This window comes from Rhinoderma darwinii (assembly GCF_050947455.1).
Source record: "Rhinoderma darwinii isolate aRhiDar2 chromosome 3 unlocalized genomic scaffold, aRhiDar2.hap1 SUPER_3_unloc_11, whole genome shotgun sequence".
Taxonomy (NCBI): domain Eukaryota; kingdom Metazoa; phylum Chordata; class Amphibia; order Anura; family Rhinodermatidae; genus Rhinoderma; species Rhinoderma darwinii.
The window spans coordinates 528,964-554,760 of NW_027461736.1; the positions used below are offsets into that span (position 1 = coordinate 528,964).

Consider the following 25,797-nt stretch of genomic DNA (forward strand, 5'->3'; position numbering starts at 1 on the left):
CTGAATTTAGAGAGGACTTTAAACTACTGTAGAGATATTTTGGTTAAACCCCATTACAGTGAGCGGATAAAATGACCTATTTATGTGTAGTAATGAGGGCAAGATTTGTAGCTTTATACCAGATAATATCACTCCTCTACGGGCAGAACTAAATTTCAAAACAGCCACGTGCAAAAAACAGCCGCGAAAAAGTGCACGTCACTTCGACACGCACGTTTTTTCATAGACTAGAAAAACAGCTCCAAAAACGGCCGTTAAAAACGCGACTCTGAATAAAAAAACATCTGGAAATCAGGAGCCATTTTCCCTTGAAAGCAGCTTCGTATTTTCAGAAGTTTTTTTATTTTGTGTGGGAAGATACCCTCAGACTGAATTCACACGGGGCGGATATGCTGCTTAGAATCATGCAGCATATCCACCCTGTGCGTCGCAGGGACTTCCGGCTAAAAAAACCACACCTGACAGCCGTGTCGTTTTTCACCTGGAATGTCCACTGCGGAAAATTGCAGCATTAGCCGGCTGGCCTCCTGGGCTGACATTTCATCCCAGGAGACCGCTGTGATTGGCTGCAGCGGCGGTCACATGGGATGAACCATCATCCCAGGAGGGAGGAACACAGACTCCTGGGTAAGTATAAGATTTTTTTTTTTTTCTGAGTTGCTTTTTTTTGTGGTGTTTCGCTGCGAACCCGCCGCAAAGAACGCAACTGCTGCTATTTGTTGCAGTTTTTACCTCCCCATTGAATTCAATGGGGAAAACCCACAACAAATAACCAGAGTTTATGCAAATACAACGGACATGCTGCGGAATAAAATGACGCACCGCAGGTCAATTTGAGCATTTTTTCCACTCCGTATTTACGCAGCGTGTGGAGGAGATTTGTTTGATCTCATCCACTTTGTTGCCACTGTATTTGCTGCGAATTTTCCGCAACTAATCCTGCTGCGGAAAATGCGCAATATTTACGCATTAGGGCCAGTCCACACAACAGAATTGTCGCAGAAGATTTCTGCCGCAATTCCGTTGAAAGTTGCAAAAACTGACCATTTTCTGCGGTTTTTACAGCAGAAAATGGTGCGCATTTTGCTGCGCTATTCACAATGTTGGGAGATGGCGACATATCCTGTGAAAGACGCAGCAATTCAGTCCACTATCCGCTGCAGGAATGGACATGCTGCGATACAAAAGAACACGCACCGCAGGTCAATTTCTGCTCTGAATTTTTACACAGCTTGTGGATGAGACTTGATAAATCCACTTTGCTGCTACTGTATTCTGCTGCGTATTTTCCGTCCGCAATTCCGGACGGAAAATACGCAGCAGTTCCGCAGCGTGTGGACGAGCCCTTACAGTCCTATTGCGGGCTACTTTGAAGACTTGACAGAAACCACTGCTGCTATTTATGTTGGAGGAGGCGTCCTGGTTACCTCGGACGCCACTATGGTGTAACCCGCTTCTACCGCAGCTCAGAAGATTCCCTAACCCTAGCGAGTGGGCGACCCTTGGGATATTGACCTTGGAGGACGTGGTGGGGGGAGGGTAAGATTGCCGCTTTCACACAGTTTAGATCCAAACACCAGTTCCAGACTCACAGGTTCCGCCATTTCCAGCTTCGACACGCTCTTTGGTCACAATTTGCAGGATATAACGCCAGACTACGTACCTCCATGGTGGAGGATTGGGTGACAGGAGACTTTGGCTAAACCATTGTCCACACTGTATCAGCAGTTGCTTAATGTATCTGCCAATAAACTTGACAAAGCGTTGGACCGATGGTCTCAGACTCTTCCCACTGTATCTGTGGACGATCATAAGGAAATGCCATCCGCTCTAACCGGTCCTTTAATATCTACAAGGGACGGACTTATTCCACCAAATTTACTACACACCTTCCAAATTTAGAATGGGACGTATACCTACTCCTGTCTGTCCGCGATGACGGGGAGCTGAGGGCTCAGTCCTACACATGTTCTGGGAGTGTCTGATTTCCAGGCTGAAGTACTTAAATTGCCTCATATCCTTGACCCTAGAATTGGTCTCCTAAAGCTGGTGGATGAAACCACCTACTGTGGCTGTCAGATCCCACATGACACTATAGTGACTCGAGGGCTCGATAGCTACAGGGCTCGAGGCGGCCCGCACCACTTATGGGCCGGGTGGCACAGAACCCCTCATGCCTGGTAGCGTCACTAGCACCGGAGGGGGCCCTGGTGTTAGCGACAGCCACATTAACTTGTATGTGCATCTTCAGGACACAGATACAAATGAATACTATTGGCTGCAGGCCACATTAGGCCAGCAGCCTATAAGGTGCTGGGAAGACTCCTTGTACAGGCCGGCGTGATGACGTCACTGCATCACATTGGTCTGTGCAAGCGTTCCTCCCGGAGGATGTGTAGGGGCAAGGCAAGTACAATATTGCTTTTGTTTTTTTTTTGGGGGGGGGGGGGAATGTGTTGCAATATACAGGGGGATTGCGGTTTATCACTATATATACTAAGGGGGGGGCTCTATCTACAAGGCAGGCTGTGTGTGGCATCTAGTGGCTGTGGGGCCCAGTCTTTCCTAGTTACGCCCCTGACTATACACCTGCAGTGTGTGCGGTCCGGGAAAAGCGGCCGAGATACTGACTGGATATTAAGGTCCAAACACGCTCGTGTGAGTCCGGCCTTAACTGGATATTGTCCAGGCTATCTGGACCTGGAATCTGCTGCCGTCTTGGTGTCCCCCACCCCTCTACTGCACTTCTCCCTTGATGGGCACCCACCAGGCTCTTGTATATTTTTTTGCGGATAAGGAAAGACTTAAGGTTTTGTTTGTTTTTTTTACTTTCTATGAACATTGATGCCTCAAACTAATATTTGTAGGTTTGATTTGACAGCGGACCTTATCCATTGGTACTACCGTATTGTCTCTGTATTATTCAGGCTTTTCTGCCTTTGTACCGCTGTTTGTTATCAGGTCTTCATAAAATTACCTTTAAAAAAATAAAAATAAAAATATATATACTGTATATATATTTTGGGTAAAGCCTGTTTAGAGGGGTTCTCTGTTTCTATGTAGATGAAGCTTCGGTTTTTTTTTCGTCTTTTTTCAAAAAAATGCCACACCTGTTCACAGGTTGTGCATGGTATTGCAGCTCAGCCCTATTCAGATCAATGGAGTTAGGCTGCAATACCAGACAGGTGTGGCGCTATTTCTAGAATAAAGCAGCCATGATTTTCTAACGCTGTACAACTCCTATAATCACTAACTTGTAGTACAGATTTTAAATATACTTAATGTTAAATCCACACCTTCAAGATCTCTACTTGCTGGCAGTGAATGAAAGCCTTGTTTACATCTAAAAGCTTAATGGGGTTATTGGCTTTAGGAGATCTCAGCATTCCCATTCACTACACAAACAGCTCACTGATTGTAAAAAACATGTAATACTTTATTTCCCCAGCGGAGGCGCTGCATAGGAACTTAACACTTGCTGCCTGATAGCCCTGCAAATAACAGGCGATTTCTGGTGGGGTCAAAGTTGCAAGAAATGGAATGAACAGCTTTTTTTCAGCCCTTTTTTTTCTAAGTCGGCCAGACACTCGAGAAGAGTTAACCAAAACGGCCGATCATCGCTTGTGCAATTATCTCTAATGATTGTTCGGTCAGTTTAGAAAGACTTTACCTATGGTCGGCCGAAACTACTCATGTAGGGTCTTAGGCATATGAGCATTTTAACAAAAATGGTTTGTTCAAAAATGATGCCCTAAGGCTAAGATTGGGGTTAAGGCCACATGGAGCGACACTGACCTGGACGCCATGCAGCTAACAACTGCGCCGGCATAATATTCAGCGCAGCTGTCAAAGAGCTGGTAAATGGTTGCGCGTTGTTGCGGGAAAAACGGCCCTTTATCTGCAAAATTGCGCCGCTCTGTGTGGACTGAAGGTCCTGCTACACGGACTGTCCTGGGCCATGTAAACGAGCGCCGATCAACGAGACAGCTCATTGATCAGCACTCGTTCGCTCCGGTCACACGTAGCTACGTATGGAGAAGAGCGCTCGTTACTCTGATCACCAGGCCGGCAGCGAGTCTCCCGGTTTACACACCAAGTTGTGCTGCCGTCAACGACAATATTTAACTTTTTTACAATGATACATCGATGAACGAGCGTTTTGCCCGATAATTGGCCCATGTAAAAGGGCCTTTACACTTATAGCACAGAGCTGAGGGTTTGTTACATTTTATTAGTCTAGACCAGGCTACTTACCTAGGATTGCCTAGACTGGATGACATTGTAACAAACCCTCAGCCGTGAGAATTTAGGTCAGGATGGGTTTTCAAGCTCCAGGTATAAAATAAGAATGTTAATATTCACCATCAGCAAGCAGAGATCTTGAAACAAAATAATTCTAGAACGTTGCAGATCTCATCAATACTTTGAAGAAACCCTTTTTTTACACTATATAAGTCAGCACCTGTGGAGGTCAGACTGCCTTCACGGTGGGATTTTAGGATCGGTACTGCAGCCGCTAGATCCAGACCCCACAGTGTAGGGTTCTAATGTGATCCAGAATGTTCTGCGGATCCAGCAGCTGAAAACAGAGAACAATACACCACAAACAGGCAGACTGACTGCCATAAGTCAGTCCACGAGAAGTCACACACATAGCGGGCTCTGCCATGACTCACCTCACCCAGCACCACCCATAGCCGGCACCAGCCCATAAGTGACCCCGGGAGGCTGTCCAGCAGGGTATATAAAGCTGCCACCCTCCACTCATTGGCTGCATAATACAACACAGCTGCAGCTGGTAACATACTGATCACTGCCACACATCCAGTGCTGGGAAACTGCTCCATCCTATGCACTACAGCAGCCAACAACTACCAGGACATGATGGGGGTTGTAGTTTCGCATGAATCGTTTTTGACCGTGTGATTAAAAAACATGCGCGGATTTAACGGCGATATGCCGCGGTTTGCTAATGTGAATTTTGGTTGCGGGTTTTTACAGGTAAACATTTATTTTTCTTATTCACCCACATAACTAGAACTGTGCTGGAGATATTTGTCTTGTGGCGGATTATTAAATTATTAACATAGAGAGCGGACTGATCTGTAGGCATGTGAAAGTCTGGACTGAAAGGTCCTCATAGCACCCAAAAAATGGAGAGAAAACAGGATAAGAGGGAGGAGCACTGGAGGGTGGGAGGAGCACTGGAGGGAGGAGCACTGGAGGGAAGGAGGAGCAGAGGAGGGAGGATGAAGGGAGGAGCACTGGAGGGAGGAGCGCTGGAGGGTGGGAGGAGCACTGGAGGGAGGAGCACTGGAGGGAGGGAGGAGCAGAGGAGGGAGGATGAAGGGAGGAGCGCTGGAGGGAGGAGCGCTGGAGGGAGGAGCGCTGGAGGGTGGGAGGAGCGCTGGAGGTTGGGAGGAGCGCTGGAGGGTAGGAGGAGCGCAGGAGGGTGGGAGGAGCGCTGGAGGGAAGGAGGAGCGCTGGAGGGTGGGAGGAGTGCTGGAGGGAGGAGCACTGGACAGACAAGCACTAAGGCCCCATGCACACGAACGTAAAAACGCCTGTAATTACGGCCCGTAATTACTGGCCCATACACTTCTATTGCCTACGGGTACCTTCCTGTTTGCTTACGGGAAGGTGCCCGTGCCGTTGAAAAATATAGAACATGTCCAATTTTTTTATTTTACGGGCCGTGCTACTATACTTTATAATGGGAGCACGGCCCGTAAAAACGGCCTGCTGCCCGTGGCCGGCCGTGCCTGTAATTACGGGTCGTAATTACGGGCACGGTCGTGTGCATGAGGCCTAAAGGGAGGAGCACCGGAAAGAGGAGCACTAAAGGGAGGAGCACTGGAGGGTGGGAGTAGCACTAAAGGGAGGAGCACTGGAAAGAGGAGCACTAAAGGGAGGAACACTGGAGGGTGGGAGGAGCACTAAAGGGAAGAGCACTAGAGGGCGGGAGGATCACTGTATACAGCAGCGAAGGACATCTCTCATCGCTTCCAAGTAGACTATAGGTTTACAGGGTTAAACTCCAGCAGAGATCACATCACCGACCTGAACCCTGGACTCTGTTCTCGCAGCACTCAGCATTCCTCCCGCCCACAATACTGTCCCAACATCACCAGCTCTGCTCATCCAGATATCTGCAACCAGCACAGACCGGTCACCATCCAGCACACAAGAGTCAATATTATTATATAGTGATATCTGCTGTACCCCAAGTATCAGTGTATCATTATCCTGTACCCCAAGTGTCAGTGTATCACTATCCTGTACCCATACCTCCCAACCGTCCCGGATCCGGCGGGACAGTCACGGTTTCTCACCGCTGTCCCGCCGTCCCGGGCGGTCTGCAAAATGTCCCGCTGGGCGCTGCAGCTGTATCAAAACAGCTGATCGCTGCTGACAGGCGCCCTGCATGCCAGACGACTGCAGCAGCGATCAGAAGGCAGGAGTCTTGCGGCGGTGTTCTCACTGGGATCGATGCCGTTACGGGAGTGGACCAGTCCAGTCACCTGACCTGTCATCTGACCTCACCGGTCAGGTGACTGGACTGGTCCACTCCAGGGCCGGCATCGACACTAGTGAGAACACCGCCGCAAGACTCCTGCCTTCTTCTGACGGTGAGTGACGTCAAAGCAGAGCGGAGAGTGGCAGCAGTAAGGCCGGCTACCTCTACCGCTCTGGCGGCACAAAATATAAGCGGGTTGTGTTGCGCTACCTACAGGGGAACTGTGTGTGGAGCTATCTACAGGGGGCTGTGTGTGGAGCTATCTACAGAGGGGCTGTGTGTGGCGCTATCTACAGAGGGACTGTGTGTGGAGCTATCTACAGGGGGGCTGTGTGTGGAGCTATCTACAGGGGGGCTGTGTGTGGAGCTATCTACAGGGGGGCTGTGTGTGGCACTATCTACAGAGGGACTGTGTGTGGAGCTATCTACAGGGGGGCTGTGTGTGGCGCTATCTACAGAGGGACTGTGTGTGGAGCTATCTACAGGGGGGCTGTGTGTGGAGCTATCTACAGGGGGGCTGTGTGTGGAGCTATCTACAGGGGGGCTGTGTGAGGAGCTATCTACAGGGGTCTGTGTCTGGAGCTATCTACATTGGGGCTGTGTGTGGCGCAATCTACAGAGGGACTGTGTGTGGAGCTATCTACAGGGGGGCTGTGTGTGGAGCTATCTACAGGGGGGCTGTGTGAGGAGCTATCTACAGGGGTCTGTGTGTGGAGCTATCTACAGGGGTCTGTGTGTGGAGCTATCTACAGAGGGACTGTGTGTGGAGCTATCTACAGGGGGCTGTGTGTGGAGCTATCTACAGGGGGGCTGTGTGTGGAGCTATCTACAGGGGGCTGTGTCTGACGCTATCTACAAGGGGCTGTATCTGACGCTATCTACAGGGGTCTGTGTGTGGAGCTATCTACAGGGGGGCTGTGTGTGGAGCTATCTACAGGGGGCTGTGTCTGACGCTATCTACAAGGGGCTGTATCTGACGCTATCTACAGGGGTCTGTGTGTGGAGCTATCTACAGGGGGGCTGTGTGTGGAGCTATCTACAGGGGGGCTGTGTGAGGAGCTATCTACAGGGGGATGTGTGAGGAGCTATCTACAGGGGGATGTGTGAGGAGCTATCTACAGGGGGGCTGTGTGGAGCGATCTACAGGGGGCTGTGTGGAGCTATATACAGGGGGGCTGTATATGGAGAGATATACAGGGGGGCTGGATCTGGCACTATCTACAGGTGGGCTGTGTGTGGAGCTATCTACAGGGGGGCTGTATCTGGCTCTATGTACAGGGGGGTTGTATCTGGAGCGATCTACAGGGGGACTGTGTCTGGCGCTATGTACAGGGGGGCTCTGGTGGATGATTTTTCCGTTGACCGTTAGCAGAGGTACACAACTGGAAAAAGTCCCCATCATGTAACTCTGCTACCTGTCAATTGAAAAGTCATGCACCACAGGGTCTCCCTCTTGACTTTCATTGTTCTCAGCCTTTTGGTTTGTCCTGCAGCTGCTGCCGCCGTGATGAGCAAATGTTATACCCAAGATAGGAAAAGTAACATAAAGACGATATAACCGGATCCATAATATCTGTGATATCCAGACAGTCCAGAGATCCGCAGTGACAATGTGCGCGCATTATTTGCCGAAGGATCTGGCCATGATGTGATGTGTTTATGCCGGATATTGGGCGTGGTTAGGGGTGTGGCTTAAAATGTCCCTCTTTTCCGAATTCAAAAGTTGAGAGGTATGCTGTACCCCAAGTGTCAGTGTCATTGTCCTGTACCCCAAGTGTCAGTGTATCATAATCCTGTACCCCAAGTATCAGTGTCATTGTCCTGTACCCCAAGTGTCATTGTCCTGTACCCCAAGTGTCAGTGTATCATAATCCTGTACCCCAAGTGTCAGTGTGTCATTATCCTGTACCCCAAGTGTCAGTGTCATTGTCCAGTACCCCAAGTGTCAGTGTCATTATCCTGTACCCCAAGTGTCAGCGTATCATTATCCTGTACCCCAAGTGTCAGCGTATCATTATCCTGTACCCCAAGTGTCAGTGTTATTATACTGTACCCCAAGTGTCAGTGTATCATTATCCTGTACCCCAAGTGTCAGTGTCTTTGTCCTGTACCCCAAGTGCCAGTGTGTCATTATCCTTTACCCCAAGTGTCAGTGTCATTGTCCTGTACCCCAAGTGTCAGTGTATAATTATCCTGTACCCCAAGTGTCAGTGTGTCATTATCCTGTACCCCAAGTGTCAGTGTCATTGTCCTGTACCCCAAGTGTCAGTATATCATTATCCTGTCCCCCAAGTGTCAGTGTATCATTATCCTGTACTCCAAGTGTCAGTGTTATTATTCTGTACCCCAAGTGTCAGTTTGTCATTATCCTGTACCCCCAAGTGTCAGTGTACCATTGTCCTGTTCCCCAAGTGTCCGTGTATCATTATCCTGTACGCCAAGTGTCAGTGTGTAATTATCCCGTACTCCAAGTATCAGTGTATTATTAGCCTGTACCCCAAGTGTCAGTGTATCATTATCCTGTAGCCCAAGTGTCAGTGTATCATTATCCTGTACCCCAAGTGTCAGTGTTATTATCCTGTACCCCAAGTGTCAGTGCCAATATCCTGCACCCCAAGAGTCAGTTTCATTTTCCTGTATCTCAAGTGTCAGTGTATCATTATCCTGCACCCCAAGTGTCAGTGTCATTATCCTGTACGCCAAGTGTCAGTGTGTAATTATCCCGTACTCCAAGTATCAGTGTATTATTAGCCTGTACCCCAAGTGTCACTGTATCATTATCCTGTAGCCCAAGTGTCAGTGTATCATTATCCTGTACCCCAAGTGTCAGTGTTATTATCCTGTACCCCAAGTGTCAGTGCCAATATCCTGCACCCCAAGAGTCAGTTTCATTTTCCTGTATCTCAAGTGTCAGTGTATCATTATCCTGCACCCCAAGTCTCAGTGTCATTATCCTGTACGCCAAGTGTCAGTGTATCATTATCTTGTACCCCAAGTGTTATTGTATCATTGTCCTTTACCCCAAGTGTCAGTGTCATTATCCTGTACCCCAAGTGTCATTGTATCATTATCCTGTACCCCAACTGTCAGTGTCATTATCCTGTAACCCAAGTGTCAGTGTCATTTTACTGTACCCCAAGTGTCAGTGTCATTATTCTGTACCCCAAGTGTCAGCATATCATTGCCCTTTCTCCCCAGATATCCGCTTTTCATTGTTCCTGGACTCCGCACTACTTAGGAAATGACAAGTGCCATAGGTTCCTTTGAAGACTGATTGTTTCTACGTCATGGTGTCTTTTAGCTGATCTATCACTTTATTCTTGTTCTTGCATGAACTGCTGGGGGGTAAAGGTTCTTCTCTTATCAGTAGGATTGTGAAACATGATTGTGACATGACGGCAGCAGTATCAGGACACTCTGACTATTCCAGCATGGACAGTCCACAGCTCCGGACATAACATGGCGTGTGTAGCCCTCGTAAACATGGACTGCCGCAAAATCCTTCGCTTGCTCATCCCATTGATGGTGATTTTCCTTTTTATATACCTGAGCTCCACAAAGCTTCGTAAGTAGTCAACTTCTGATAAGACAAATATGGGATCAATCTCTGTTTAGGAGGCCATGGCTTCTGATAGATTGTAGTCTCATCATACAAGTCTCATTGACCAGATCCAAGCATGGGATGTTGGCTCCAGGAGCCATACACTCTACCATTATTTTATCAAATGATTAGGGGCGAACCGTCTCATCTATCCATCTATATTTATCCCTTATTGCAGCGGTCTACAAGTTGTGTCCGTCCAACTGTCTGGACATTTTGGGAAATGTCATCTCCCATCAAGTGGAGAAGCACAGGTTGCAGTCCCCTAGTCTACTGCATGTGTTATTATAGGTTACTCCTTCATTGCCCATTACCAACCCATGCCACCCATGCTCCAGAGACCTGTAGATAAAAAGCTTTAATTTCTCGCACCACTAAAGAAGCGTCGATAGATATTCTTTGAGTAAGGTCAGGTAACCATAGGGCACGAGTCAAACTATAAAATAGCTGGCCAGTCATCATTACTGCATACAATGTCCTTGGGTGAACCAGGACTCAAAGGTCGGCCAACGTCCTTTCCGACAACTTTTTTATTGAGGGTAAATTTCATATTTGTCTACACTCTCGAAGAATTTGCAGGAGTCTACCCAAATTAAAAGACATTTCCGGGTTCAGCAGGAAAGTCCTCCACACGCAGGGGTAGTCACTCTTTTGTAGACCCCTCTTTCAGGCATGCTCTCTTGGCATCATACATGGTGAGATCTCAGTCTTGTTGGTAGTTTCTCTATCATGGTGACCCCATCCTTGAAGCTCAGATCTAGGCTGATTTTGCTTCCAGAGATAGTATAAAACTTGGTTGAGGATTGCATTATTTCCTTTTTGAGATGTTGTTCCAAAGTAACAGAACTTAGAGGTGACCAGGGCAGCTCTACCAGGACAGAAATATGACTAGATTTTCGAGAAGGTGGCATAATATGACAGTGCCTCGGGGGAAAGTAACTGAGGTCTTCACCAAGACCCAAATGTTTGTCAATAGTATAGCTGTTTACTAAACCATACCATATGTGCAACCTTATACAGCGTCACAGGGGTCCAACTGGTTATGGAAATAATAATAATTGGGACCTGCTGTCCATTCGATTGTAGAGAAGAGTCTACGCTAATGATTTCATTGAATGACTTACAATTTCTAGCAGATATTTAGATTAGTAAGTATTTATTTTTTAGAAAGCTCTTGGATTAGTTCTCCCTTGATTAATTGAGCAGTTAAAAAGATAGGGGTCGTAATTCTGCACAGGGACCCTCTTGTTTCTGTGTCTACCCCTCTGCTGGACTTTAGAGCAATGATAGCAATGGGTGTGCTTGAACTATGAGGGGTGCACATATTTAGGACATACAGTGTGTATATATACTGTATATTGCATTGACTAGTTGTATTGTATACCTATGGGATGTTGTATACGGAGGAGACTTCTTAAAAGTATTTACCCATGATTTACAGCAGATCCTGCCCTACACGAGTGCGTAAAAGATGGAAAACCCTGCGCACAAGTAGAGAATGATGTCATCCATAAACAGAAAGTAAGTGTATACCTCACCTACAGATACATAAAAGCTTCATACATACTACATCTGGAATAACATGTGCAACTTCTTGTATATAGTGATATGGAGCATGCTGGTATAACATTGGTATCTTCTGTATATAATTATATATGTACAGCTGGTATAAGTTATACATCTTCTTGTATATAGTGATATGGAGCATGCTGGTATAACCTGGGTATCTCCTGTATATAATTATATATGTACAGCTGGTATAAGTTATACATCTTCTTGTATATAGTGATATGGAGCATGCTGGTATAACCTGGATAACTTCTGTATATAATTATATATGTACAGCTGGTATAAGTTATACATCTTCTTGTATATAGTGATATGGAGCATGCTGGTATAACCTGGGTATCTCCTGTATATAATTATATATGTACAGCTGGTATAAGTTATACATCTTCTTGTATATAGTGATATGGAGCATGCTGGTATAACCTGGGTATCTTCTGTATATAATTATATATATGTACAGCTGGTATAAGTTATACATCTTCTTGTATATAGTGATATGGAGCATGCTGGTGTAACCTGGGAATCTCCTGTATATAATTATATATGTACAGCTGGTATAAGTTATACATCTTCTTGTATATAGTGATATGGAGCATGCTGGTATAACCTGGGTATCTTCTGTATATAATTATATATGTACAGCTGGTATATGTTATACATCTTATTGTATATAGTGATATGGAGCATGCTGGTATAACCTGCGTATCTCCTGTATATAATTATATATGTACAGCTGGTATAAGTTATACATCTTCTTGTATATAGTGATATGGAGCATGCTGGTATAACCTGGGTATCTCCTGTATATAATTATATATGTACAGCTGGTATAAGTTATACATCTTCTTGTATATAGTGATATGGAGCATGCTGGTATAACCTGGGTATCTTCTGTATATAATTATATATGTACAGCTGGTATATGTTATACATCTTATTGTATATAGTGATATGGAGCATGCTGGTATAACCTGGGTATCTTCTGTATATAATTATATATGTACAGCTGGTATAAGTTATACATCTTCTTGTATATAGTGATATGGAGCACGCTGGTATAACCTGGGTATCTTCTGTATATAATTATATATGTACAGCTGGTATAAGTTATACATCTTCCTGTATATAGTGATATGGAGCATGCTGGTATAACCTGCGTATCTCCTGTATATAATTATATATGTACAGCTGGTATAAGTTATACATCTTAATGTATATAGTGATATGGAGCATTCTGGTATAACCTGGGTATCTTCTGTATATAATTATATATGTACAGCTGGTATAAGTTATACATCTTCTTGTATATAGTGATATGGAGCATGCTGGTATAACCTGGGTATCTTCTGTATATAATTATATATGTACAGCTGGTATAAGTTATACATCTTCTTGTATATAGTGATATGGAGCATGCTGGTATAACCTGGGTATCTCCTGTATATTAGTATATATGTACAGCTGGTATAAGTTATACATCTTCCTGTATATAGTGATATGGAGCATGCTGGTGTAACCTGGGTATCTTCTGTATATAATTATATATGTACAGCTGGTATAAGTTATACATCTTCCTGTATATAGTGATATGGAGCATGCTGGTGTAACCTGGGTATATTCTGTATATAATTATATATGTACAGCTGGTATAAGTTATACATCTTCCTGTATATAGTGATATGGAGCATGCTGGTGTAACCTGGGTATCTTCTGTATATAATTATATATGTACAGCTGGTATAAGGTATACATCTTCCTGTATATAGTGACATGAAGCATGCTGGTATAACCTGGGTATCTTCTGTATATAATTATATATGTACAGCTGGTATAAGTTATACATCTTCTTGTATATAGTGATATGGAGCATGCTGGTATAACCTGGGTATCTTCTGTATATAATTATATATGTATAGCTGGTATAAGTTATACATCTTCCTGTATATAGTGATATGGAGCATGCTAGTATAACCTGGGTATCTCCTGTATATAATTATATATGTACAGCTGGTATAAGTTATACATCTTCTTGTATATAGTGATATGGAGCATGCTGGTATAACCTGGATATCTCCTGTATATAATTATATATGTACAGCTGGTATAAGGTATACATCTTCCTGTATATAGTGATATGAAGCATGCTGGTATAACCTGGGTATCTTCTGTATATAATTATATATGTACAGCTGGTATAAGTTATACATCTTCCTGTATATAGTGATATGGAGCATGCTGGTATAACATGGATATCTTCTGTATATAATTATATATGTACAGCTGGTATAAGTTATACATCTTCCTGTATATAGTGATATGGAGCATGCTGGTATAACCTGGGTATCTTCTGTATATAATTATAAATGTACAGCTGGTATAAGTTATACATCTTCTTGTATATAGTGATATGGAGCATGCTGGTATAACCTGGATATCTTCTGTATATAATTATATATGTACAGCTGGTATAAGTTATACATCTTCCTGTATATAGTGATATGGAGCATGCTGGTATAACCTGCGTATCTCCTGTATATAATTATATATGTACAGCTGGTATAAGTTATACATCTTCATGTATATAGTGATATGGAGCATTCTGGTATAACCTGGGTATCTTCTGTATATAATTATATATGTACAGCTGGTATAAGTTATACATCTTCTTGTATATAGTGATATGGAGCATGCTGGTATAACCTGGGTATCTCCTGTATATAATTATATATGCACAGCTGGTATAAGTTATACATCTTCTTGTATATAGTGATATGGAGCATGCTGGTATAACCTGGGTATCTTCTGTATATAATTATATATGTATAGCTGGTATAAGTTATACATCTTCCTGTATATAGTGATATGGAGCATGCTAGTATAACCTGGGTATCTCCTGTATATAATTATATATGTACAGCTGGTATAAGTTATACATCTTCTTGTATATAGTGATATGGAGCATGCTGGTATAACCTGGATATCTCCTGTATATAATTATATATGTACAGCTGGTATAAGGTATACATCTTCCTGTATATAGTGATATGAAGCATGCTGGTATAACCTGGGTATCTTCTGTATATAATTATATATGTACAGCTGGTATAAGTTATACATCTTCCTGTATATAGTGATATGGAGCATGCTGGTATAACCTGGATATCTTCTGTATATAATTATATATGTACAGCTGGTATAAGTTATACATCTTCCTGTATATAGTGATATGGAGCATGCTGGTATAACCTGGGTATCTTCTGTATATAATTATAAATGTACAGCTGGTATAAGTTATACATCTTCTTGTATATAGTGATATGGAGCATGCTGGTATAACCTGGATATCTTCTGTATATAATTATATATGTACAGCTGGTATAAGTTATACATCTTCCTGTATATAGTGATATGGAGCATGCTGGTATAACCTGCGTATCTCCTGTATATAATTATATATGTACAGCTGGTATAAGTTATACATCTTCATGTATATAGTGATATGGAGCATTCTGGTATAACCTGGGTATCTTCTGTATATAATTATATATGTACAGCTGGTATAAGTTATACATCTTCTTGTATATAGTGATATGGAGCATGCTGGTATAACCTGGGTATCTCCTGTATATAATTATATATGTACAGCTGGTATAAGTTATACATCTTCTTGTATATAGTGATATGGAGCATGCTGGTATAACCTGGGTATCTCCTGTATATTAGTATATATGTACAGCTGGTATAAGTTATACATCTTCCTGTATATAGTGATATGGAGCATGCTGGTGTAACCTGGGTATCTTCTGTATATAATTATATATGTACAGCTGGTATAAGTTATACATCTTCTTGTATATAGTGATATGAAGCATGCTGGTATAACCTGGGTATCTTCTGTATATAATTATATAGGTACAGCTGGTATAAGTTATACATCTTCTTGTATATAGTGATATGAAGCATGCTGGTATAACCTGGGTATCTCCTGTATATAATTATATATGTACAGCTGGTATAAGTTATACATCTTCTTGTATATAGTGATATGGAGCATGCTGGTATAACCTGGGTATCTTCTGTATATAATTATATATGTACAGCTGGTATAAGTTATACATCTTCTTGTATATAGTGATATGGAGCATGCTGGTATAACCTGCGTATCTCCTGTATATAATTATATATGTACAGCTGGTATAAGTTATACATCTTCCTGTATATAGTGATATGGAGCATGCTGGTATAACCTGGGTATCTCCTGTATATAATTATATATGTACAGCTGGTATAAGTTATACATCTTCCTGTATATAGTGATATGAAGCATGCTGGTATAACCTGGGTATCTTCTGTATATAATTATATATGTACAGCTGGTATAAGTTATACATCTTCTTGTATATAGTGATATGGAGCATGCTGGTATAACCTGGGTATCTTCTGTATATAATTATATATGTATAGCTGGTATAAGTTATACATCTTCTTGTATATAGTGATATGGAGCATGCTGGTATAACCTGGGTATCTCCTTTATATAATTATATATGTACAGCTGGTATAAGTTATACATCTGCTTGTATATAGTGATATGGAGCATGCTGGTATAACCTGGGCATCTTCTGTATATAATTATATATGTACAGCTGGTATAAGGTATACATCTTCCTGTATATAGTGATATGAAGCATGCTGGTATAACCTGGGTATCTTCTGTATATAATTATATATGTACAGCTGGTATAAGTTATACATCTTCTTGTATATAGTGATATGGAGCATGCTGGTATAACCTGGGTATCTTCTGTATATAATTATATATGTATAGCTGGTATAAGTTATACATCTTCCTGTATATAGTGATATGGAGCATGCTAGTATAACCTGGGTATCTCCTGTATATAATTATATATGTACAGCTGGCATAAGTTATACATCTTCTTGTATATAGTGATATGGAGCATGCTGGTATAACCTGGATATCTTCTGTATATAATTATATATGTACAGCTGGTATAAGTTATACATCTTCTTGTATATAGTGATATGGAGCATGCTGGTATAAGCTGGGTATCTTCTCTATATAATTATATATGTACAGCTGGTATAAGTTATACATCTTCTTGTATATAGTGATATGGAGCATGCTGGTATAACCTGGATAACTTCTGTATATAATTATATATGTACAGCTGGTATAAGTTATACATCTTCTTGTATATAGTGATATGGAGCATGCTGGTATAACCTGGGTATCTTCTGCATATAATTATATATGTACAGCTGGTATAAGTCATACATCTTCTTGTATATAGTGATATGGAGCATGCTGGTATAACCTGGTTATCTTCTGTATATAATTATATATGTATAGCTGGTGTAAGTTACACATCTTCTTGTATATAGTGATATGGAGCATGCTGGTATAACCTGGATATCTTCTGTATATAATTATATATGTGCAGCTGGTATAAGTTATACATCTTCTTGTATATAGTGATATGGGGCATGCTGGTACAACCCGGGTATATTCTGTATATAATTATATATGTACAGCTGGTATAAGTTATACATCTTCTTGTATATAGTGATATGAAGCATGCTGGTATAACCTGGGTATCTTCTGTATAGAATTATATATGTACAGCAGGTATAAGTTATACATCTTCTTGTATATAGTGATATGGAGCATGCTGGTATAACCTGGGTATCTCCTGTGTATAATTATATATGTACAGCTGGTATAAGTTATACATCTTCTTGTATATAGTGATATGGAGCATGCTGGTATAACCTGGGTATCTTCTGTATATAATTATATATGTACAAGCTGGTATAAGTTATACATCTTCTTGTATATAGTGATATGGGGCATGCTGGTATAACCTGGATATCTTCTGTGTATAATTATATATGTACAGCTGGTATAAGTTATACATCTTCTTGTATATAGTGATATGGAGCATGCTGGTATAACCTGGGTAACTTCTCTATATAATTATATATGTACAGCTGGTATGTTATACATCTTCTTGTATATAGTGATATGAAGCATGCTGGTATAACCTAGGTATCTCCTGTATATAATTATATATGTACAAGCTGGTATAAGTTATACATCTTCTTGTATATAGTGCTATGGAGCATGCTGGTATAACCTGGGTATCTTCTGTATATAATTATACATGTACAGCTGGTATAAGTTATACATCTTCTTGTATATAGTGATATGGGGCATGCTGGTATAACCTGGATATCTTCTATGTATAATTATATATGTACAGCTGGTATAAGTTATACATCTTCTTGTATATAGTGCTATGGAGCATGCTGGTATAACCTGGGTATCTTCTGTATATAATTATACATGTACAGCTGGTATAAGTTATACATCTTCTTGTATATAGTGATATGGAGCATGCTGGTATAACCTGGGTATCTTCTGTATATAATTATATATGTACAGCTGGTATAAGTTATACATCTTCTTGTATATAGTGATATGGAGCATGCTGGTATAACCTGGGTATATTCTGTATATAATTATATATGTGCAGCTGGTATAAGTTATACATTTTGTATATAGTGATACGGAGCATGCTGGTATAACCTGGGTATCTTCTTTATATAATTATATATGTACAGCTGGTATAAGTCATACATCTTCTTGTATATAGTGATATGAAGCATGCTGGTATAACCTGGGTATCTTCTTTATATAATTATGTATGTACAGCTGGTATAAGTTATACATCTTCTTGTATGTAGTGATATGGAGCATGCTGGTATAACCTGGGTATCTTCTGTATATAATTATATATGTACAGCTGGTATAAGTTATACATCTTCTTGTATATAGTGATATGGAGCATGCTGGTATAACCTGGGTATCTTCTGTATATAATTATATATGTATGGCTGGTATAAGTTATACATCTTCTTGTATATAGTGATATGAAGCATGCTGGTATAACCTGGGTATCTTCTGTATAGAATTATATATGTACAGCAGGTATAAGTTATACATCTTCTTGTATATAGTGATATGGAGCATGCTGGTATAACCTGGGTATCTCCTGTATATAATTATATATGTACAGCTGGTATAAGTTATACATCTTCTTGTATATAGTGATATGGAGCATGCTGGTATAACCTGGGTATCTTCTGTATATAATTATATATGTACAAGCTGGTATAAGTTATACATCTTCTTGTATATAGTGCTATGGAGCATGCTGGTATAACCTGGGTATCTTCTGTATATAATTATACATGTACAGCTGGTATAAGTTATACATCTTCTTGTATATAGTGATATGGGGCATGCTGGTATAACCTGGATATCTTCTGTGTATAATTATATATGTACAGCTGGTATAAGTTATACATCTTCTTGTATATAGTGATATGGAGCATGCTGGTATAACCTGGGTAACTTCTCTATATAATTATATATGTACAGCTGGTATAAGTTATACATCTTCTTGTATATAGTGATTTGAAGCATGCTGGTATAACCTGGGTATCTTCTGTATATAATTATATATGTACAGCTGGTATAAGTTATACATCTTCTTGTATATAGTGATATGGAGCATGCTGGTATAACCTGGGTATATTCTGTATATAATTATATATGTGCAGCTGGTATAAGTTATACATTTTGTATATAGTGATACGGAGCATGCTGGTATAACCTGGGTATCTTCTTTATATAATTATATATGTACAGCTGGTATAAGTCATACATCTTCTTGTATATAGTGATATGGAGCATGCTGGTATAACCTGGGTATCTTCTCTATATAATTATATATGTACAGCTGGTATAAGTTATACATCTTCTTGTATATAGTGATATGAAGCATGCTGGTATAACCTGGGTATCTTCTTTATATAATTATATATGTACAGCTGGTATAAGTTATACATCTTCTTGTATGTAGTGATATGGAGCATGCTGGTATAACCTGGGTATCTTCTGTATATAATTATATATGTACAGCTGGTATAAGTTATACATCTTCTTGTATATAGTGATATGGAGCATGCTGGTATAACCTGGGTATCTTCTGTATATAATTATATATGTATGGCTGGTATAAGTTATACATCTTCTTGTATATAGTGATACGGAGCATGCTGGTATAACCTGGGTATCTTCTGTATATAATTATATATGTACAGCTGGTATAAGTTATACATCTTCCTGTATATAGTGATATGTAGCATGCTGGTATAACCTGGGTATCTTCTGTATATAATTATATATGTACAGCTGGTATAAGTTATACATCTTCTTGTATATAGTGATATGGAGCATGCTGGTATAAACGGGGTATCTTCTGTATGTAATTATAAATGTACAGCTGGTATAAGTTATACATCTTCTTGTATATAGTGATATGGAGAATGCTGGTATAACCTGGGTATATTCTGTATATAATTATATATGTACAGCTGGTATAAGTTATATATCTTCCTGAATATAGTGATATGGAGCATGCTGGTATAACCTGGGTATCTCCTGTATATAATTATATATGTACAGCTGGTATAAGTTATACATCTTCTTGTATATAGTGATATGGAGCATGCTGGTATAACCTGGGTATCTTCTGTATATAATTATATATGTACAGCTGGTATAAGTTATACATCTTCTTGTGTATATAGTGATATGGAGCATGCTGGTATAACCTGGGTTCCTCCTGTATATAATTATATATGTACAGCTGGTATAGGTTATACATCTTCTTGTATATAGTGATATGCAGCATGTTGGTATAACCTGGGTATCTTCTGTATATAATTATACATGTACAGCTGGTATAAGTTATACATCTTCTTGTATATAGTGATACGGAGCATGCTGGTATAACCTGGGTATCTTCTGTATATAATTATATATGTACAGCTGGTATAAGTTATACATCTTCTTGTATATAGTGATATGGAGCGTGCTGGTATAACCTGGGTATCTTCTGCATATAATTATATATGTACAGCTGGTATAAGTTTACATCTTCTTGTATATAGTGATATGGAGCATGCTGGTATAACCTGGGTATCTTCTGTATAGAATTATATAAGTACAGCTGGTATAAGTTATACATCTTCTTGTATATAGTGGTATGGAGCATGCTGGTATAACCTGGGTATCTTCTATATATAATTATATATGTACAGCTGGTATAAGTTATACATATTCTTGTATATAGTGATATGGAGCATGCTGGTATAACCTGGGTATCTTCTGTATATAATTATATATGTACAGCTGGTATAAGTTATACATCTTCTTGTATATAATGATATGGCACATGCTGGTATAACCTGGGTAACTTCTCTATATAATTATATATGTACAGCTGGTATGTTATACATCTTCTTGTATATAGTGATATGAAGCATGCTGGTATAACCTAGGTATCTCCTGTATATAATTATATATGTACAAGCTGGTATAAGTTATACATCTTCTTGTATATAGTGCTATGGAGCATGCTGGTATAACCTGGGTATCTTCTGTATATAATTATACATGTACAGCTGGTATAAGTTATACATCTTCTTGTATATAGTGATATGGGGCATGCTGGTATAACCTGGATATCTTCTATGTATAATTATATATGTACAGCTGGTATAAGTTATACATCTTCTTGTATATAGTGCTATGGAGCATGCTGGTATAACCTGGGTATCTTCTGTATATAATTATACATGTACAGCTGGTATAAGTTATACATCTTCTTGTATATAGTGATATGGAGCATGCTGGTATAACCTGGGTATCTTCTGTATATAATTATATATGTACAGCTGGTATAAGTTATACATCTTCTTGTATATAGTGATATGGAGCATGCTGGTATAACCTGGGTATATTCTGTATATAATTATATATGTGCAGCTGGTATAAGTTATACATTTTGTATATAGTGATACGGAGCATGCTGGTATAACCTGGGTATCTTCTTTATATAATTATATATGTACAGCTGGTATAAGTCATACATCTTCTTGTATATAGTGATATGAAGCATGCTGGTATAACCTGGGTATCTTCTTTATATAATTATGTATGTACAGCTGGTATAAGTTATACATCTTCTTGTATGTAGTGATATGGAGCATGCTGGTATAACCTGGGTATCTTCTGTATATAATTATATATGTACAGCTGGTATAAGTTATACATCTTCTTGTATATAGTGATATGGAGCATGCTGGTATAACCTGGGTATCTTCTGTATATAATTATATATGTATGGCTGGTATAAGTTATACATCTTCTTGTATATAGTGATATGAAGCATGCTGGTATAACCTGGGTATCTTCTGTATAGAATTATATATGTACAGCAGGTATAAGTTATACATCTTCTTGTATATAGTGATATGGAGCATGCTGGTATAACCTGGGTATCTCCTGTATATAATTATATATGTACAGCTGGTATAAGTTATACATCTTCTTGTATATAGTGATATGGAGCATGCTGGTATAACCTGGGTATCTTCTGTATATAATTATATATGTACAAGCTGGTATAAGTTATACATCTTCTTGTATATAGTGCTATGGAGCATGCTGGTATAACCTGGGTATCTTCTGTATATAATTATACATGTACAGCTGGTATAAGTTATACATCTTCTTGTATATAGTGATATGGGGTATGCTGGTATAACCTGGATATCTTCTGTGTATAATTATATATGTACAGCTGGTATAAGTTATACATCTTCTTGTATATAGTGATATGGAGCATGCTGGTATAACCTGGGTAACTTCTCTATATAATTATATATGTACAGCTGGTATAAGTTATACATCTTCTTGTATATAGTGATTTGAAGCATGCTGGTATAACCTGGGTATCTTCTGTATATAATTATATATGTACAGCTGGTATAAGTTATACATCTTCTTGTATATAGTGATATGGAGCATGCTGGTATAACCTGGGTATATTCTGTATATAATTATATATGTGCAGCTGGTATAAGTTATACATTTTGTATATAGTGATACGGAGCATGCTGGTATAACCTGGGTATCTTCTTTATATAATTATATATGTACAGCTGGTATAAGTCATACATCTTCTTGTATATAGTGATATGGAGCATGCTGGTATAACCTGGGTATCTTCTCTATATAATTATATATGTACAGCTGGTATAAGTTATACATCTTCTTGTATATAGTGATATGAAGCATGCTGGTATAACCTGGGTATCTTCTTTATATAATTATATATGTACAGCTGGTATAAGTTATACATCTTCTTGTATGTAGTGATATGGAGCATGCTGGTATAACCTGGGTATCTTCTGTATATAATTATATATGTACAGCTGGTATAAGTTATACATCTTCTTGTATATAGTGATATGGAGCATGCTGGTATAACCTGGGTATCTTCTGTATATAATTATATATGTATGGCTGGTATAAGTTATACATCTTCTTGTATATAGTGATACGGAGCATGCTGGTATAACCTGGGTATCTTCTGTATATAATTATATATGTACAGCTGGTATAAGTTATACATCTTCCTGTATATAGTGATATGTAGCATGCTGGTATAACCTGGGTATCTTCTGTATATAATTATATATGTACAGCTGGTATAAGTTATACATCTTCTTGTATATAGTGATATGGAGCATGCTGGTATAAACGGGGTATCTTCTGTATGTAATTATAAATGTACAGCTGGTATAAGTTATACATCTTCTTGTATATAGTGATATGGAGAATGCTGGTATAACCTGGGTATATTCTGTATATAATTATATATGTACAGCTGGTATAAGTTATATATCTTCCTGAATATAGTGATATGGAGCATGCTGGTATAACCTGGGTATCTCCTGTATATAATTATATATGTACAGCTGGTATAAGTTATACATCTTCTTGTATATAGTGATATGGAGCGTGCTGGTATAACCTGGGTATCTTCTGCATATAATTATATATGTACAGCTGGTATAAGTTTACATCTTCTTGTATATAGTGATATGGAGCATGCTGGTATAACCTGGGTATCTTCTGTATAGAATTATATAAGTACAGCTGGTATAAGTTATACATCTTCTTGTATATAGTGGTATGGAGCATGCTGGTATAACCTGGGTACCTTCTATATATAATTATATATGTACAGCTGGTATAAGTTATACATATTCTTGTATATAGTGATATGGAGCATGCTGGTATAACCTGGGTATCTTCTGTATATAATTATATATGTACAGCTGGTATAAGTTATACATCTTCTTGTATATAATGATATGGCACATGCTGGTATAACCTGGGTATCTTCTGTATATAATTATATATGTAGAGCTGGTATAAGCTATACATCTTCTTGTATATAGTGATATGGAGCATGCTGGTATAACCTGGGTATCTTCTGTATATAATTATATATGTACAGCTGGTATAAGTTATACATCTTCTTGTATATAGTGATATGGAGCATGCTGGTATAACCTGGGTATCTTCTGTATATAATTATATATGTACAGCTGGTATAAGTTATACATCTTCATGTATATAGTGATATGGAGCATGCTGTTATAACCTGGGTATCTTCTGTATATAACTATGTATGTACAGCTGGTATAAGTTATACATCTTCTTGTATATAGTGATATGAAGCATGCTGGTATAACCTGGGTATCTTCTCTATATAATTATATATGTACAGCTGGTATAAGTTATACATTTTCCTGTATATAGTGATATGGAGCATGCTGGTATAACCTGGGTATCTTCTGTATATAATTATATATGTACAGCTGGTATAAGTTATACATCTTCTTGTATATAGTGATATGGAGCATGCTGGTATAACCTGGGTATCTCCTGTATATAATTATATATGTGCAGCTGGTATAAGTTATACATCTTCTTGTATATAGTGATATGGAGCATGTTGGTATAACCTGGGTATCTTCTGTATATAATTATATATGTGCAGCTGGTATAAGTTATACATCTTCTTGTATATAGTGATATGGAACATGCTGGTATAAGCTGGCTATCTCCTGTATATAATTATAGATGTACAGCTGGTATAAGTTATACCTCTTATGTATATAGTGATATGGTGCATGCTGGTATAACCTGGGTATATTCTGTATATAATTATATATGTGCAGCTGGTATAAGTTATACATCTTCTTGTATATAGTGATATGGGGCATGCTGGTATAACCTGGGAATCTCCTGTATATAATTATATATGTACAGTTGGTATAAGTTATACATCTTCTTGTATATAGTGATATGGAGCATGCTGGTATAACCTGGGTATCTTCTGTGTATAATTATACATGTACAGCTATTATAAGTTATACATCTTCTTGTATATAGTCATATGGAAAATTCTGTTATAACCTGGGTATCTTCTGTATATAACTATGTATGTACAGCTGGTATAAGTTATACATCTTCTTGTATATAGTGATATGTAGCATGCTGGTATAACCTGGGTATCTTCTGTGTATAATTATATATGTACAGCTGGTATAAGTTATACATCTTCTTGTATATAGTGATATGGAGCATTCTGGTAGAACCTGGGTATCTTCTCTATATAATTATATATGTGCAGCTGGTATAAGTTATACATCTTCTTGTATATAGTGATATGGAGCATGCTGGTATAACCTGGGTATCTTCTGTATATAATTATATATGTGCAGATGGTATAAGTTATACATCTTCTTGTATATAGTGATATGGAACATGCTGGTATAAGCTGGGTATCTCCTGTATATAATTATAGATGTACAGCTGGTATAAGTTATACCTCTTATGTATATAGTGATATGGGGCATGCTGGTATAACCTGGGTATATTCTGTATATAATTATATATGTGCAGCTGGTATAAGTTATACATCTTCTTGTATATAGTGATATGGGGCATGCTGGTATAACCTGGGAATCTCCTGTATATAATTAGATATGTACAGCTGGTATAAGTTATACATCTTCTTGTATATAGTGATATGGAGCATGCTGGTATAACCTGGGAATCTTCTGTATATAATTATATATGTACAGCTGTTCTAAGTTA

The 25,797-nt window shown here is 39.3% G+C and overlaps 1 protein-coding gene across 2 annotated transcripts in view; it reads left to right on the forward strand.

Annotated features, from left to right (window-relative positions):
* The first annotated feature begins 9,905 nt into the window (after positions 1–9,905).
* Positions 9,906–25,797, forward strand: part of LOC142682183 (ceramide-1-phosphate transfer protein-like) — a 39,376-nt gene continuing 23,484 nt past the window's right edge. The window contains exons 1-2 of one of the 2 annotated variants that reach the window (XM_075847306.1): positions 9,906–10,082; positions 11,560–11,639. In XM_075847306.1, the coding sequence (XP_075703421.1) occupies positions 9,977–10,082; positions 11,560–11,639 (186 nt within the window). In that variant the 5' untranslated portion in view covers positions 9,906–9,976. The remainder of the gene's footprint in view (positions 10,083–11,559; positions 11,640–25,797) is intronic. The other variant, XM_075847307.1, reaches the window with a different exon arrangement.